Genomic DNA, 18,932 nt, shown 5'->3' with positions numbered 1-18,932 from the left:
TTCGTTCCTTGAACCGGTTCAGAGCCCTGCTGAAAATAACTCACTTTTAAATCAGCTTGAGTTGTCTTTCTATTAAATTATCTAAAACGGAACCGAGTTGACTAAACCAAACAAATTAACAAATTTTCTCAATTGGCTTAAATGAGGAGCAACCTACAGTTTCTAAGATAACATCTATTCCAGCAAGAAATATTCTTTAGATCAATTACAAAATAATTAGGAGGATTATGCCTCAAACAACCTATGACAAATTTATTAGTCTATCAATTAAAAATGTGTTGTGTACCATCACAAATTAAAATATTTTAATACATAAACTATATAATGCAAAATATACTGTATGTGTATTAAATTTAGCATTAACTCCAATTCATGACTGCATTTATTTTCTTCTTTTTAATTAATTTGTGTGTGGGAATTTATGTATGAATATTTGTATAGCCTGCAGGTAAATGTGCATTTGTAGGGAGCCGAGTGGGGGGCATCCTCTCCAATAATATCTGAGGTACTTCATAAGGTACCACAGAGGGTTCTGTTTTCATGCTTGTATAATTGGACTGAACCTTGCAGTACTAAGCTAATGAATGAGAGTTATAAGTTAACAGAGAATGTGAGCAGAAAAAGGTGAAGCATGGAGGCCGACATGAAGAGGGAGAGGGGAGGCTGATGCAGATCAATATGGGGCTTGAGACTGTTCTCATTAATTAGCCAAATGAATGTGCTGTATAATGAACAGCTCTTCTGAATCATCACAGTGAGGAACACACACAGACACACTGTTACATGTCCTACACACTCATATATAGGCACAGATGGAATCTGCTAACTTTTTAGCATTCTTTCCATTTACTTTGGGGAGAAATATCTGCAGAGTTCTGCATGCCGGTTTTAAACTTGATCAAATATGTTAAACGGAGCTGAGATTTTTACTCTCTTTATGGTAGCTGTTATTTTAATGACATTTAAATCAGCCAAATTTAAAAGATTTTATTCACATTGTGACTCAGTTTAAACAGTAACACTGTAGATTAGGAAACACTATTCTCTATTAACTAAGCGCTTATTAGCATGCATATTACTAGCTTTTTTGGTTGTTTATTAGTACTCATAAAGCACATGCTTTCTGCATGACCATATTTTACCTCCCTTAACCCTACACCATTCAACATGACTACTACAGCAACTACCTTACACAGATACACATGGGAGCGTTTGAAAGCCACATCTATCAGTGGATCCCTAATATAGTCTATCTGCTCATAGATGGATCCTCTGATAGACGCGGCTTTCAAATGCTCCCATGTGTATCTGTGTAAGCGCTCGGTGAAGAGTGTGAAGCGAGGATCATTGTAGCCAATCACAGACATGTCTGTTGAACGTGTGAACACAATAGACAATAAGAGCTGTTTAGGAATCCTCTCAACAATGCTCAAAATGCTAGCGGGAAATTTTTAACATTTCAGGACTGACTGGTACCGAAGTCGGAACTTTTGACAGCCCTAGTTGATGGTGTGTTCTTCCTCTTGAATTATTATTAGGAATGTGTTTTTGTTCATTCCTATCTGAACTTCTGTTCATTTTGAGTTCATTCTCAGCTGTACTTCTGAACCTGTCTGTTTTTTGAGGTGACTGAGGTGTCCTTGAGCAAGGCACCGAACCCCCAACTGCTCCCCGGGCGCCGCAGCATAAATGGCTGCCCACTGCTCCGGGTGTGTGTTCACGGTGTGTGAGTGTTTACTGCTGTGTGTGTGTGCACTTTGGATTAGTTAAATGCAGAGCACGAATTCTGAGTATGGGTCACCACACTTGGCTGTATGTCACTTCACTTTCACTTTATTTTTTACATATTTTCTATTTCTGCTATTAGTTGCTTTTGTGGCTCTGCATTAGACTCTATGCTATACTCTATGCTGTATATGCTGTATACCATTAAAACTTTAATTACTTGTTTTTATCAACCAAAAAATAAATTAATTTAAATAAGTTGCCTTACAAACCTGTTATAATGAATGTTACATGTAGCTGTGCCTTTATTTAGTGTGACGAAACATAATTTTTTTTTTCTAGTCTTCTAGACTTGTTTTACTAATTCATTTTCATGCTGAAGAAACAATAAAATCACTAGTATCTATATTTTTATTTGAGAAGTGCTGCTGTCATTAAAAGACACGTCAAATATATGACATTGATTGCTTTTTCTGTTAAACTTTTTTATTCAAATTGTTTACTTAATACTCTTTGTAATGTAAAATAAATCTTAAATTTTGACCCCACTGGATTTAATAAGAGAAGATTGAACTTGGTGAATGAATCACACAGTTCTGTGTGCGCTTGCTTATATCCAAAAGGACAATAATCTTATTGTACAAGTCTAATGTCTCTCGAGTCCATTCCCCATCTTCGTCTCTCTTCCTCCTCATTCACACTCTCATATATGTGCTGTGCCTGCAGCTGGGGTGAGAGGTCCCATTAGTATTGATCACAGCTTTTGTCCCTCTCTGAATCTCCCAGAGCAAACATAGACCTCACCCATTCACAAGCCAGCAAAATGATCCCCTCTTTCCTGCTGTCTTTTTCCAAAGTCTCCTGTGATCAGAAAACACTCAGTTTTTAAATCACACAGCCTTAAAATATGAGTAGACATGCTTGTGCTGACCACGAGTATGTATATCTTTATGTTCGTGATCTGGATCATCATTGTGATGGAGCAAAAGAAGGAATCTCTGCTGGTGGTTTTAGCACGTCTCTGTCTCTGGATATCACTCCAATCCATCAAAATCACAAAGAGAGCACATTCACACTCATCACATATACCGCATCGTCTGCTTCCTCTCCATGAAGAGCGATAGAGAGAATGACTGTGATAATGACCCTTGTTGGAGCCTTTTTTCTCTGTAATTGATCTGAAAGCCGCCTTTTTCCTCTAGGATAGTTTGAAGTCCTTTCGTTATGTTCAGTGAACATATAGAGAAAGAGAGACCCATCTGACCTAATGCAGTTATTTCTTCTATAATTACACTCTTGATAGCTCTCTTTCTGCCTTGCTCTTACAAGATTCAAAGCAGCTCTGTCATGTGAGATAGACAGGACTATATGTTGGCCAAGCATTAGTAATTGTAAGTTCTAATGGCAAGATGTTGCACACCTTCCAGCTTCCTGAGGTTTCACACTGCTAATATGATTCACTTGGATTGCAAATGATTTGTGTTGGTTTCCCATTTTCTAACTTTTCTGTTTATACTAGTTACATACGTATAATGTGTTTTTATATATTTGAACTATCATTCGGCTCTGCAAAACGTTTTTTGGATTATAAGCGCTGCTCTCTAGGTCTTTTGGTAGGTTTGGACTTAATGAAGGGTCTGTTTGTCACTTTAGTTTAGGTGGGTTTGGGATTCAATGGCATCTTCTGAAGATTTGTAAAAAAAAAAAAAAAAAAATGTCATTAATGCTCATTTTAAAATAATATTCTAGTATTTTAATAGCAGTGTTAAATGTGATTTTTAGCTAGTTTCAAAATAGATATCCATTTCCATACTGTACATCATCATCACCAAAAATAAATAAATAAATAATAATAATTTTTTTAATACAAAAATTCATAATTATACATAATTTATCATCAACCAAAAAGGTGTAGGGTAAAGCCAGCTTATTTTGCCTTCCCTTTTTGCATGACAGGTGTCATTATAATGTTGTGATGCCTAAATTAAAAAAATTCAATTAAATTTGATTAATTGTCATTTTTGTTTTGTTTTAATTTATTTAGACACAATAATATTGATTTGTATTTATCTCTTATATTGTTATTGTAATATCAGTGAGTTGTTAGTTTGTTCTTTTTGGAATATGGTAATTTGTCTCGTTAAACTGTTGTTGTTGTTGTTTTGAGCTACTATAGGGTCATTGCTGGGGAACAGTATTCACACATAATTTGCACACAGAATAAATTTGACCTCCAAATGTAGTTAGGCCTTTTCACACCAAGTCATCTCATGAAATCTGCATGACGACTTTATTTTTTACATCTTTTTGAATTCCTACCTGCCGATATTGTGCTGTGATTGTGCTAAAATTCTTTCTTTTCAGAAAATCCTTCATATATTCATATTTGTGGTGAGATTGTCTAGAATTTGACATTGTACTCTATGAGTTCTGGTTACCAAAAAAACAGTTTTTGTGTCTTTTAGTCGGCCCAGGTTCTTTCTTTTCCCCTCTCTCCACACTGGATGTCTTTCTGGCTTTGAGTGGCCATATTTTCGCTCTGCTGTTTTCTGTGACGGTAGCGTGATAAGATGGGAAATGCTGCTGAAGGCCTCTGGAACACTCCACTTATCTCCCTCAGAGCAGACACGTGTCGCTACACACAAATCAGTGTCTGGATCAAGCCGCCATTTTGGCTCTGCGGCTCGGCGAGCGGCTGTTCCTCTCTAACCTCTCTAATCCCTCAGGCCCAGGAAGCATCGCCACCATTTGTTCCTTTTATCATTCCACAAGCGCCCAATCGACAAGGCAAAGAATGGTTTCTATAGCGACGCTAGACCCAAGATCATTTAACAAACAGGTTTGCTTGAGGAGATGACCTGGGCTGTTGGGTTTAGGCTGAGAGTGTGTTTGTGTGGACACTAAAATCTGCTTTCAGTTGTTGTTTATATACTAATATACTGTGTTGTTTTCTTTCCATCTGTTTATGAAGTATGCATTGTGGCTAGCAGGCACATTTTTAAAGTTAGAGACAGATACACTTGTAAACCATTTCTCCTTTTTCCCACCTACTATTCAGAGTGCTTTGCACCTGCCTGTTGTTTGTCAGATTGAAGCTATTTTCTCTTTCTCTTTTTCCTTGCATGCATTAGAGTACATCCTCTACCAAAATGGTCCTACAGTTGTAGTTAGAGAAAATATGTGCCCTTGCACTTGTACAGACTGTGGGTGAGTGAGCATGTGTGTGTGTGTGTGTGTGTGTGTAGGAGGCGAGCTACAGCTCTATTAGCTCGTCTTGCACCTCAGCTTGTGCTCGGCTAGCTGAATTTCAATCCTCTTTGTTTTGTTGATGCTGTCGCTCATATGTGGGTTACAGATAAACCTGTATGTGTGTGCATGTACATGTGGTTTCCCGAATACACAAACCCTTAGCTAAACAACATTATACATAAGGGCTTTTCAAACTGGGATCCAGGGACCCTCAGCGCGCCACAGATTTCTGAAGGATCGTGTGATGCTGGAGACTGAGATTCAGATCTGACATCACAGGAATTCATTACATTTACAAATGTATCTTAAAATAGAAAACAGTTATTTTAGTTTATTTATTTATTTTGTGTGTGTGTGTGTGTGTGTACTGGTAAATATGGTTTATGAGGACACGTGTATTCTGACATGGGTACTACAACGTAAACATGGGTTATGAGGACACTTCCTGTGTCTTCTTAAAACAAAAGGCTTTTAAAAAAAAACATACAAAACGGTGTTTTATGAAATTAAAAAATTTCAGATGCAATGGAGAAAAACGGGATAAACATGAAATTTGTAAATAGTTAACAACATAGTCTAGATTAACCCACAGTAACAAAATTTAACCGATGAATTTGTTAACCCATAGTAACAAATGTTAACCGATTAATGGCTTTTTTCATTCGGGACACATCTAAACGTTTCCATATTCGTGATGTTGCCCATTTTGAAGCTAAACTATTATTCATTAGGTAAAATAGACTTTGAGTTTCACGCGTGTTTCAGTATGGATGGAAAAAATCATAATGAGCAAAAAATATCAAGAATAATAGCAGAGTTAATAAGAATTATTTCTAAATGCTGGACCTTTCTCATTTTGCTCTGCATATGGTACCTTAAGGATTTTTTGAAAACATTTAAAACAATGAAAACATTACCTTTTAATCTGTGTATTTATATGTATATATATATATATATATATATATATATATATGTATATATATATATATATATATATATATACACACACATATATATTATTGTTGTTTAATAACAATAGCATGCAGAAAGAGCCTTTGTGTAAAGGTCTTTCTTTTAATTTTTGATGCGTAGACAGAAGCCTAAGACTATCCTACGTTTTGAAATTAACTCACTGTAAATTTTCTAATGGTTTTAAGTATGTTACAATGTAATATTATAATGTTATTGTTGTTTTACTTTGTTTCATCTCCGTTTACAAACCAAAATTTTACAGTTACTGTCAGTTTGCAACCCGTGCCTTTGCGCCACCTGGCAGTAGTTTCGCGAATAACTTTAACACACGACTGACTTGAAGTTTACGCCGCGGCCCTGCGGCGGCGGTGGTATTACCCATTTTGGTTGTCCACCTACTGTACATAACCTTGCTACGTGTACTGCGCTAGGCAAACTGAGATTTTTTTGTTAGTTTTGATTGCTTCCATTGTCCTTATTTGTAAGTCGCTTTGGATAAAAGTGTCTGCTGAATGACTAAATGAAATGTAAAAATATGACTGATTGCAATACACAAACATGTTCTGTTCTGTAAATGATAATAGAAGATATAGATTGAAATACCAGCATTGTGTACTTCACTACTAGAGCAAGACTATAAAAGAGCATTCTTTTTTTGCTTGTTTTATTTTATATTAGCTAGGGATCTGTCCCTGGTCAGTGAGACACAGTGTTTTTTTACAGTGGCATCAATAACCAAAAACACAAAATTGTAAATGCCATCATTTATTCACCCTCGTTTCAAACCTGTCTTTCTTTCTTCTGTAGAACATAAAAGAAGGTTTCTGAAGAGTTTTGGTGACCATTGACTTCTATTGTATGGAGAGGAAAAAAATAAAATATCTTCTTTTGTGTTCCACAAAAGAAATAAAGTCATACAGGTTTGAATCGACATGAGAGACATGACAGATTTTAATTTTTTGGTTACCTACCATTTTAAAGCAATTGTAGTATGTGAAATATTCTGCAGTAGTTTGTTGAGGTTGATTTAAAGCCCTTCATATGCTGAGATCTCTTATTATAATAAGCCTTATTTACGGATGACACTAATGGCAGCTATTTCTTTGGTTTTCTCCTCTTTCATCTTCTCCTCCCCCTCCCTTACCTGTTCATGTCCTGTTTCATACCTTACACTTCCCTCCCCCTCACACTCGGCTGTTCTCTTTCACCTCTCACTCCTCCATCCTCAATCCCACTCTCTTCCTCTACAATTCCACCTCACGTCCTCCCTCCATCCCTCCCTCTCTCCCTCCCTCCCTCCCTCCCTCTCTCTCTCTCCCCTCCTCCCTCTCTCCCTCCCTCCTTCTCTCCCTCCCTCCTTCTCTCTCCCCTCTCTCTCTCTCTCTCTCTCTCTCTCTCTCTCCTGCAGCGGGACAGCTCAGCCAGTCGGCTCATCTCTCGCTCCAGCTGCCCTACACCGTGCTCGGTCTGGGGCGCAGCGCCAACTTCCTGGATCACCTGTTTGTGGGCATCCCCCAGCCCCCTGGAGGGAAGGTAACAGACACACCTACTCAAACATGCTCACAGACAATCACCATATGGAGGGAGGAGGGAGGAATCATGGGTAGAAAGGCCCCGGGAGAGGAAGAGCATGCAGATGGCCTGGATTACTTCTACCTGCTCTTTTTCTGTGTTTTAGAAGGGAAACATTGAGTCTGATGTACTATATATAGTATGCCAGACACAATGTTTCCTATGTTGGAATATATACCCTACACTGTGTATGTATGTATGTATATGTATATATATATTTCTTGTTTGTAGACGATTATAGGACTATATCGCCAAGACAGTGCTTACATCTCTCAATCCTTTCTAGGTTTTCAAATTATTTATTTGATTTTTTAATCGTCGTCCCTGTCTGGTTTTAGCTGAAGAGCTGTGATTGAAATCTCTCCCTCCCTCCACTTCCTCTAGAATTCCCCCAGTGCTGCTCATTTAAATTTAAGACGTCTGCTTCCTCTGCTGTCAGTGAGTTAAACAGAGGTCTTTATCAAACAGTGATTAGAATTGCAGATTTTGATTTACCAACACACTCACACATGAATACATGCACATGCATACACACATTCACATTAACACAAAGCTTGTGCATGAGCGAGCCTTGTGTACAGCAATTTGCCGTGTTGTGTTTTTAATAGGGCTGCCGATTTAACACGTCCATTTAGTACAATTAATTATTTGTAAAAGTAACACAAAAATGGCACATTTAATTATGCCTTCTGACCCATATGCTACTACAGCCAAAACGACTCGCCAAACTGCTCTTACTGAGAATTGTTCACACAGTTTGCATTGACAAGCAGCTGCATGAAGCACAGGGCAGAATGAAATCGAACACAGGAGTCTTGAGGCATGCTTTTTTTAAAAGTTAAACTGTTTTTAACCTAACAAGGAGTCTTTAAAATGCAGCGCTTATGATGCAAGACAGTGCAAAAACAAGACACATCACAACAGCCGAAAGATGTTCATCTAGCATTTGGAAATAGTGTGATGTATTGATTTTTTTTAAAGGTGCTTTTTGTTCAATTTTTACTAATTATCTTCTTTTTTTTTTTTCATTTCTTATCAAATATTAATATATGTAATTAATTGCATATTTATTTCATTACAGTTTTTTAATTGATCTAGAGTAGTTTTTTTGTCTCCTACAAACACTGAAGGGAATGAGAGAGGAAGACTTTGCCAGAGAATTTCTTCAAAAAGGCTCTGCATGCATGGTTGTTGATGAATGTAGATGAAGGTTTCTATACGGCATACCCTGCAGTTCCTGCTGACTCTCAAAGCTTGTGTGCAGAAGGGAAACAGCTCACCCTTCTCTATCGTTTTCACATCTCTAGTCTCTCAACAACCTAAGTTATCACGTCAGAAGAACATTGTGGAAAAACACATTACTCAGTATTGCACAACACCGAATCAGAGCTTCATTTTGCTACATGCTGAACTAGAAAAATTTGGGTGACGCTTGGGTAACAGTGTCCTTGTTACACGTTTCATGTACTAATAAGCACAAGCAATAAAATGTTTTTCTCACATATTAAATGGTTGCACTTTTAAATTACATTATATCATATCATATCATATCTTTAAATTGCAATATCTTCCGTCCGTATTAAAAAAAAAAAAAAGCCTCATTGAGTTCTCACTGTTGCATAATCGTAAGGCCAGGGCCTGTCGGTTAGCATAACTCTTAATTGTGTGGGCTTGAGCTGCCCTCCCTCTTTAATGCTCAGAGCAGCAGTAGAGGCTCTTTGACTGTAACAAATCTTTGTGCCCACAGTTGCCCTCCACAGTAAGCAGAGGCTCAACTCCCTACAGGAAGACCGAAACCACCCCATCCCTTTCATTTGCAAGCCTCATCCATACTCACTAAAGACACATGCTAAAAATATCTCATTCAGACCCCACACTCTTCCTCAGCTGTGCGTGTTCATGTGCATACTGTAATGTAGAGTTTTATGATAAATGTGTTGTCGGAAATTAAAATCTGTACCCCTGGAGGATTCCCTCAAAAAGACGGATTTAACGTTTGCTACTAATTGCTGTCGAGAAACAAGTTGAAGAGGGAAAATTACCTTTGTAATTGATAGAGGTACTGTCTTCATAATACAGTAAGGCTTCCAGAGACTTCCCTTCCTCTAATTAACTTTTTTGCAAATAGCTGGGGGAATAGATGACTATTGATGCTGCTTCATGTTTGGAGGCTTATTATCTGAACGATGCACTAAAAAATGATTCCGGTTTCTCCTACCGAAAGACTCGCGACTTCAAGCACCAAAAGGGTCGTTTTCATTGCTGCCATGTTAGTTTTTTTAGTTCTGTCAGTGCTTAATTTTCATTAGTATCTCTCTGAGAGTGGAGTAAATATAGTGCGATTGGCCTGCGTAGAGTATTTGAAGTGATCATCATACCATCATATCAGCACCTGAAGTGCGGCTCTCCCTCTAACGTTCAAAAGATTAGTTAAACAGTGTAAATGCGGGACAAATTGTGCGACGAGAGATGTTGGATTAGTGTATCAGCCGTTATGGGTTTAATGATGACTGAAGACGGACATGTTAAACATGCCCTCTTCTCCGTTAAGACCCCCCACTTCAATAATGTCCAATTATACAATAATACAATCTCCTGCAAATCCCTCTGTCTTCCACAGAGGCACATCAGCTCTAGTGCATGTTTGCCAAAGGACAGCTGCAGAAATTGAATGTGCTGTAATTTCCATGACGGTAATGGTACTAATATTCTTTGCGTTCATTCTCTCTCTTCCATCTATTATTCTCTTTCTCCTGCAGGACGTGAGGAAACAGGAATGGACCGCTATCATTCCTAACTCCCAGCTCATTGTTATACCATATCCACAAAATGACCCTCGCAGGTACACACACACACGTTGGACTATTCATAGACATAATGATTTTTATACTGCACAAACTTTACATTCTATCCTCTTACTGTAAAAGTCTTACAGAAAACACTCTGTTTTTACATTTTCCAAAAAAAAAAAAAAAAAACTATTTAGTATGATTTCTAAACTGTTTACCTCTTGGGGAGCACGTTGTTCCCATAACGCCAAACATTTCAGGTTTCGTTAACAATGCTGTAAGCAAGTTTAAAAGTATAATTAGATTTTTTATTTTTATTTTGTATTATTATTCATGAAAATAGTTTACATTTATAAATAAATAGTTAATTAAATTATCACATATGTAACAATATACTCATTACTGTTATTTTTTCCTAAATGTATGGAACTGTTATGTTATTAAAATGCATATTTTTCTAAACATTTTTGCAATCCGTTCTCTGTTGCACACACTCACTCAGCACCCTCTGTTCAGTCAATATTATTTTCGCCACAAAGTTTCAATGTACACAATTAGTTCCTTCACTTACTGTTATCAGTATCTACTGATGCAATCTCTCAGCCATCTAGTGAGAATAAACTTAAAAGCATAATAAACTTGTTAATATACTAGTTAGTATACTAACTTGTAATTAAAAGCAGTTTCACACTGTCACTGCATCCGTCACTAGCCTTAATCATGACCGTGAGAAAGTATTTCCTCCGGCATTAATATTTCATGTGTTAACCAGCACAGCTGTAATGTATCTTAATGAAGCTGTCTGCCAATCTTTATCATAAATATTTGAGCAGGTCACTTGATTTCCCGCTAGACTCCACTCGGGCTCCTTCAGCTGCCTTTTTGCTTTCAAACAATTCGTAATGATAAACAGAGCATCTCTCATTCTATTCTCTCCAGTGAATGGAGAGGGTTCCACCTATCGTGCTCTCGCTCGCTCTCCGTCTGTTATTTAAAGCAGCTCCTCTTGATGTCCTGATGTTTCAGCTTGTCAGAATGCATCAGGTCTGATTATATTTAGGTTTCTCAGGTTCTTTGAATCATCGTATTAAAGCTCGCGCATGAAGGTACGCAGTGCTAATAAGAGTGCTGTAAACTCCGCAAGTCACTGTTTTGATGATCTACACAGGTACCACTCAGTATAATGTCTTTATGTGCTCTCTCACATTTGAATGATGTTTAAAGTTTTTACTACACTTAAAGATGGTGCTCTGAAAAGTTTTCTTTTGTCTTTCTGTCTGTCTTTGCAGCTGGAGTGCAAAGCTGTACCTAACCCCCAGTAATATAGTCTTACTGACAGCGATAGCACTGATTGGTGTGTGCGTCTTTATTCTCGTCATCATCGGGATTCTGCACTGGCAGGAGAAGGTGAGAACGAACATCCCTTCTTTTATTTCCAGCCTCTCTCACTCATCTTTTGCTTTTTCTGATCTGAGTCTGATTGTACATCACTCACTTCTACGTTCCCGGTTTCTTCTATGAATCTGCTTGAAACACACCAGCATCTGTCTTTGCTTCTGCAGCAAAGGATTGTGACCTCACTCAGACTCAACCCTCGGTCTTTGGTCTGCACATGTGTCTGAGGATCTGAGCAGATGGGTGTGTCTGTGTGTGGCCCTGCCCTCTAGCTCTCTCCAGGGGGTGCTCCACACACACTGCTTTGCTCCTAATTGCTTTGTTCTGTCCTTTCAGCATATCAAATCTGTTCCTTATTATCCCACACAACATGTCCTCCAGGGTGTTATGTGTGAGTTCTGTGCACGTGAATGTGGGAGTTTTTGTCTTTGTGTGTGGGAAGGTGATTGTTTTTTGTTTTTTTTTACGCTATCTGTGCCTGAGAATGTGTGAATGTATTCCTTTTAAACACTCAGGATGGGTCATAACAGTTGTCATGGGTCATAACTAGCTGTCGCAACAACTGATTTGTGAGGTTGATGAGTTTATCTAAAATTTAATTGGCATGCTGCACTGGGCTTTTAGCTTTTATGCAGTTTGCATGGCCGTACACATTCAGCCTTTTAAAATAGTCCAACTTTTAAAGACCACTGCATTCTGTTCCAATATGTTTTTAAGTGTTTTTGAGTGCAGGAACATCTTATGTAATAGTTCCCAAGACACACGTCCAATTGGGGTAAACATGAAACCATCTTTCCTTAAGACCAATTAGCCGACTAGTCATTCAGTTTAGAGTTGGTTTATAAATAGATCTAGAATGTCCCTGGTTTAAGATCAGCCTAGTCAAGCTGGTGTTCAGCAGTGTTCAGTTCGAGTTTCCCAGAATGACCAGCAGAAAAACTGCAAAATCACCTCTAAAACAGTGGATCTTATTAACTCCATATTGAAATTTTTTCGTATGTTTTTATTGCAGAGTAGACTCTTATATGACAAAATATTAAGAACATTTTGATTCTCCATTTTATTACCCCCTTTAAAGGTTTTAAGTAATCTTGAGGCTCCCTGTTTGAGAACTGCTTGAGAAATCTAACCAAAAGAACAAACATTTTTGTTGTTGTTTTTTATGTCCAAATCGTCCTGTACCCTTAGCAGAAAAATAGCCCTAAAGCATAATGTTTCCACCCACCGTGCTTGACTGTAGGGATGGTGTTCTTGGGGTCATAGTCAGTATTTCTCTTCCTCCAAACATGGCGAGTCAAGTTAATGCCAAAGAGCTCAATTTTGGTCTCATCCGACCACAGCACTTTCTCCCAAGCCTTCTCTGAATCATTTAGATGTTCTTTGCCAAACTTTAAACGGTCCTGTACATGTGCCGTCTTGAGCAGAAGGGCGCTGCAGGATTTCAGTCCATTGCGGCATAGTGTGTTACCAATGGTTTGCTTGGTGACTGGTTAACTGCCTTAAGATCATTAACAAGCTCCTCCCGTGTAGTTGGGGGCTGATCCCTCACCTTTCTCATGATCATCCTTACCCCATGAAGCGAGATCTTGCACAGAGCTCCAGACCGAGGCCGACTGATGGTTGTTTTGTATTTCTTCCATTTCCGAATAATCGCACCAATAGTTGTCTCCTTCTCACCAAGCTTCTTGCTGATGGTATTGTAGCCAATTCAAGCCTTGTGCAGATCTACAATCTTGTCTCTGACATCCTTTGACATCTCTTTGGTCTTGCTCATGGTGGTGGGAGAGGCTGGAATGGAAGATACAGATTGTGTGGACAGATGTCTTAAACATCTAATGAGCTAACATTGGGAGTAACTTCTTAAAGTGGCAGGACTAATCTGTGTTCCACATGGGCACATAACCAATCTGTGGGAGCCAGAATTATTGCTGGTTGGTAGGGGATCAAATATTTATTTCACTCACTGAAATGCAAATCAATTTCTAACCTTTTTATAATGTTTTTTTGTTTTTTGTCCTGGAATTTTTGGTTGATATGCTGACTCTATCTGTTAAAATAAACCTACCATAAAAATTACAGATCTTTCATTTCTTTGTAAGTGGGCAAACTTACAAAATCAGCAGGGGATCAAATAAATATTTCCCCTACTGTATGTTAATATTGCCCAAATCCCATGCCTAGGGAGTTTCCAGACTTCTACAGGGTCCTGTAGATCTGCAAATGTATACTAAGTGATACTACATTGGCAGTGGATGCATGTTAGAAAAAAACAGAAGTAAATTTAAAAAATGATACTGTCAAGGCTTGCACATATTTGTTAAATAGCTAAATAGTTATTTTTTTCATTATTTTGACTCTGTCCTAGGTGTATGCAGAGTGTTGGGACACCTGTTTTGTCTTTTTATTCTTTTAAGAATGGCGGTTTGTGTTCATGTATTCATAGGCGTTATGGCGGTCCTGGTGGTGCAATGAGTGTGCATGTGTGTGAGGACTGAAGAGCTGTTCTAGTGTTGGCATCCTCTCAAAGCCATCTGCTGTGGGTGCCTGATTATGCGCGCTGAAAACCATAATTGCTCTCTGCTCAGGGAAGCGCTTCCCACTACACAACCTTCATTGGAGTTGACACGGCATTAAAATAACATGCTGGCTCCATATCTCTCTTCCTCAGCCCTGCAATTATACATTTGACAAAAGGGAAGAGCAAGGCTGAAGGAAGTCCTGGAAGAGGGAGTATTTTGGCTCTTTGTCTTGTCTTGATGACTGCTTGATGGAACATGGGCTTTCCTGATGCTCATGTTCAGGTGACGATTAGCATTGCTCACTTATTCAGCTATTAAAAGGTCAGGAAGCAGCCCGTTCTCCTCCGCCTGTCTGAGAGAAGCTCCGCAGCCCTGTATTTCTCTGCACAACTGACGCTGTGAGCTGTGTAGGCTGCAGGTGGTCTATTATCGCATGTTGCTACATTACCAGACTGTTACACATTATCGCTCGCTTTTTCTGCAACTCTCTCCATTTATTGCAGCTTCTCGCAATCCAAATATAGCACAACTCCCCAAACATGTTCTTCTTCTAATCACAGAGCTACATTTGTAGAAATGTTCTTGCATGTACTTTCAGGATAAGAATGAGTGTATGCCATTGTGAAGCAGTGGAAATGTCAGTCATGTTGCGCAGGTTGACTTCCACACTCATGTGACCGCTCATGAAAATGCATGTTCTCTACGGACACGGGTTAAAAGATCAGATATACAAAGCATTTTTCTCTCTCTCTTTTTGCCTCAGCCCTCCATCTCCATTGCCCCCATGACAGCTTGTAATTGAAGTGGCTTTAGTAGATAAGAGAGGGCAACCTGTGCCTGTGAAAATAGCATTTGGAGAGGACTCCGCTCCATTTCTGCAGACCGTTCCATTTGCATCCCAGTGGAAGGGGCGCGACATTAGAGGACGATAAGACAGTATTTCCCTTTTGCCTCCGGCTTCTCTCTTCATCCTGCTCAATGTCGCGGGAAAGACACAAATAGAGTACTGAGGTCTTCTGTATCATTTGCATGTCTGCGTGGGGCAGAAACATACCTTGTCTTCCCCTGCATGTAGACGTCCTCACTTAAACAAACGTAAAAAGAGGTGCTCTACCAACAGAAGAGGAGGTGCAATCAAAAAACATATAAGCTGAACAAAGGTGCAACACTCACTTAAAGAAATACCTGAAGAAATTTGTTAAGACATGATAAGGGAATATGGTTTTCTTTTCTTTTTTTTACTACATCATCTTAATTACTCAAAAAGAACTAGAAACATACAGTTGCACCATGTGTTTTTATTTTATAAATTGGTTGATATTGGGTATTTAATTATGCTTTTTAGTGCAAAAAAACATACATTTTAATATCAGTCAGTTATCAGTTAATTAAAATTAAATAAGCATTGACTTTTTGGTATCGCCCAGAATATTACATTTGCAACTGAAAACATATTTTCATAAAAACATTTATTTTGACATGCATCTTTTGAAAGTGATTATCAAATCAGACAGGGACTTGGTTTAGTTCATCGGTTTGTTGGATGGAGGCACAAAAGAATGTGAGCTTGCAATTGATTGTAAGAAAGGGGTGGGTTTATGTGGATGAAATCCAGAAGATCCAGTTATGATTAAAATTTATAAGGGCAAAACAGGCACCAGAATTTATTCAGATAAATAATGTAATATTGATCTGTTTATTGAATTATAAAAGGAGAACATGATTTTGACATGGAAAGGTCTATATAAAATTGCCTCACAGGCAACATGACTGCGTCTAATCCTCCTCCATGCGGGAGACTGTGGATGTGTGTGGGTCATGTGACTGTCAGCCTGTCAGTACATAGATGCTGTACTATATGTTGCCTACGGCTCCATCAGTACCTGTTTTTATGTACATATATATGTTCAAGCATCTCAGTGCCTTGTGTTGTGCTTGTTGGAGAACACACGTCAAACCCAATGTGTGGCAGAGGAATGCAAGTTACATTTCTGCAACAAAAACATAATACAGAAGTATCTGATGGAAAAAAAACAGTGAACTTTCCACTGGTACTGCGCCTGTGTTAAAAACCTTGTGAAGTTGCATCGTTAAATTGCTGGCAGCTGATCTGACAGAGACTATTACTATTACTGATAGGCTGCTGCTGGAAGAAATCAAAAGGTCAGATATGTTACATCTGCAAGTCTTGCTATTTAGTAATCCTGAGCTTGAAGGAGAGTATAGGCTATTTTTATCACTGACTATGTAATTAAGTCGAGCACTCATGACAGAGTAATCAATGAGTCTGAGACTGGCCTATGACTCACTGAACACACTTAAATGGACCTGAAATGAGGATGAACCCGTAGGTATGTATCTCACATCTTCATTTGTGCAACAAACCTCAATTACGGCAATGAAAAATGGCGAATAGTTATGTTGATTTGACTCTGCACCGTATCATGTGGAAAAATCCGACATGTAGTGGTATATCTTGTGAATAGATATCATCTGGATGCTCCTGAGCAGATAGCGTAGGGCTTGACAGCGCTCAGTCAAAGCCTCAGGCTCTTTTTGCATGGTCTGCGACATATAAAGTCCTTTTGAAAAGGAAAATAATCCCTTATTGTATCTGTCTGGCACATTGCTTTTTTTCTTAACTGATTTGCCATTTTGCTTATGACCGACGTGCTTTCCACAGTTACTAGGTGGAAAACGACACACCTAAAGCTAAAAATACATCCAAGTGACCCTTATAGAACAGGAGAGCCAATTTACAAGTGTTTCACAGAGGGTCCCGGTGCGTGAGTCACTCATACTAGCTGAGAATAGACCTGGTTTTTGCCATCACCGAGACAGGATAATCACTGAGCGCACACACACACACGCTCACTCTCCAGGCTGGGCAGTGTGTGTTATTATCAGTCTCAGGCAGCAAGTGTCTGGTGTTGGCTCTATCTTTGATTGCACACAGAGGTATTTCACTGTGGTAAAGTGTGCCATTGTGTGTGTAGTGAGTTCTCTCTCTCTCTGTCTGTCTGTCTCTCTCTCTTTGTGTCTGTTCTTTTCCTCTCCCAATGTATCAAACTCCATTGTATTGTGTTTGCATTCAAGTCAGGGGCACGGTTAACATGCGAGTCCCAGCTTCTCCGGACTGATATCAGGACCGTGAAGTTACAGCATGTAGCAAACTTTGATTGCTTGTGTGTTACAGAAAGCAGATGACCGGGAGAAGAGACAGGAGGCCCATCGCTTCCATTTTGATGCCATGTGAGAAATTGGAGTGTTGTGGGTATTTATTTTCACTTTTTTTCCACACTGGAGCTTTTTATGCATTTAATAATGTCTGAAATCAGAGGAATCCATCTAAATATGAATATTTTGAACAGTGATGTGTCTCTCTGGATCTGCTGACTTCTGAAGAGGAGAGATATGTTTCTGTCAAGTTTGTTTACATGATCCTAAAGGCATAATGACATTTGCACATTGAGAAGAGAGAAATGTTTTGTGCCTTTTTTTGTGTGTGTACTTTGGTTTGGGACAAACATGTTATTTTAAAACTCTTTTGTCTTTATTTCTCTGTATTGTTAAAGTATCTGGTAAATGTCAAGTGGGCAGAAACAAAAACCGGTAATTTTCTCTTCTTGTTTGTTTTGTTTCAAGTTTTATGTCATGTGTTTTGAAGGATGTAATTAATTGTCAGCCTTTATGTCTATGAATGTAACTGAGTGATAGTTCTTTCACATCACTGAACCTCTTTAGTCTTTACTTAATAAACGCTTTGACTTCAAGCACTACATGAGGCCCCCTCTTAACAAAGGTGTCCTCTGCAAACTGATTTTATTAGGCATTTAGCTAGATGGAACCCAAAAAAAAAACTCATATGCCATCCTTCTTTCACAATAAAGTATTGCTTTAACTGTCAACAGTCAGTGCCAGCCACATCCAAAAGATTTCACAGCGAGTTTAGTGTTTTGATTCATTGACTTGACACTGGGTATCAATATTTAATTGGAAGTCAAGTCCCCAAACCTAATTGCCTGAGGTCAACATAAAGCAGGTTATTGTTTCTGCATGCACTGTCCTCTGTCCGCATTCTAGTAATTCCCTCTGTGTCTGTCCTCTTTCCAATTGTAAGACACTTGTCAGTTTCAAAGTGGTATTATTTATTTTACATGTTTTTAAAACACTGGAAATTAATTATGTGCTGCTGAAGAATGTTCATTGTGAAGGGTTTTGTTCTTGGCTGTATATATCTTACACATGCTTTGATCCATATGCATCGATTCATATACTAATCTCTTTTACATTTAAAAATGGTGTCATTATTTGCACATAAAGTGATTTCACTTTAAAAGGAAAATTCAATTGTCAAACCACAATACAGCTGCATACTAAACTCACATATTAACTGGCATGCAATTGTCTATGGTTTTCACTAATTGTTTCTGGTCAGGTGCATATTGGTCCTAACAAGTTATGCATCTGTGCTCAGTTTTAATTATTAATGAATCACTCTCAATGTGTTTTTGGTTGTTGAAATTCTGTTTTGTCATTAGATGTCTTTTGGAATGTTGTATTAACAATAAACATGACCAAATGCTTTATTACCTTTGCCTCAAGTTGTTTTTGGTTGATTTGAAATTCACTTACAGTTCGGATACATCTCCAGAAGATATAGCAGATGAGTCAGAAGATAGTCATCGGCAGTGAATTCATCACCTCTTGT

At 38.4% G+C, this 18,932-nt stretch overlaps 1 protein-coding gene across 3 annotated transcripts in view; it reads left to right on the top strand.

The window, feature by feature from the left end:
- LOC109083860 (T-cell immunomodulatory protein-like) overlaps positions 1-18,813 on the top strand; it is a 124,555-nt gene extending 105,742 nt beyond the window's left edge. For all 3 annotated transcript variants that reach the window (XM_042760584.1, XM_042760583.1, XM_042760585.1), the window contains 4 exons: positions 7,355-7,479; positions 10,278-10,360; positions 11,597-11,714; positions 17,418-18,813. In XM_042760584.1, coding sequence (XP_042616518.1) covers positions 7,355-7,479; positions 10,278-10,360; positions 11,597-11,714; positions 17,418-17,477 — 386 coding nt within the window. In that variant the 3' untranslated portion in view covers positions 17,478-18,813. The remainder of the gene's footprint in view (positions 1-7,354; positions 7,480-10,277; positions 10,361-11,596; positions 11,715-17,417) is intronic.
- The last annotated feature ends 119 nt before the right edge of the window (positions 18,814-18,932 follow it).

This window comes from Cyprinus carpio, chromosome A7 (assembly GCF_018340385.1).
Source record: "Cyprinus carpio isolate SPL01 chromosome A7, ASM1834038v1, whole genome shotgun sequence".
Classification (NCBI taxonomy): domain Eukaryota; kingdom Metazoa; phylum Chordata; class Actinopteri; order Cypriniformes; family Cyprinidae; genus Cyprinus; species Cyprinus carpio.
Note: the sequence above shows the minus strand (reverse complement) of the source record. Positions and strands in the feature narration are given on the sequence as shown.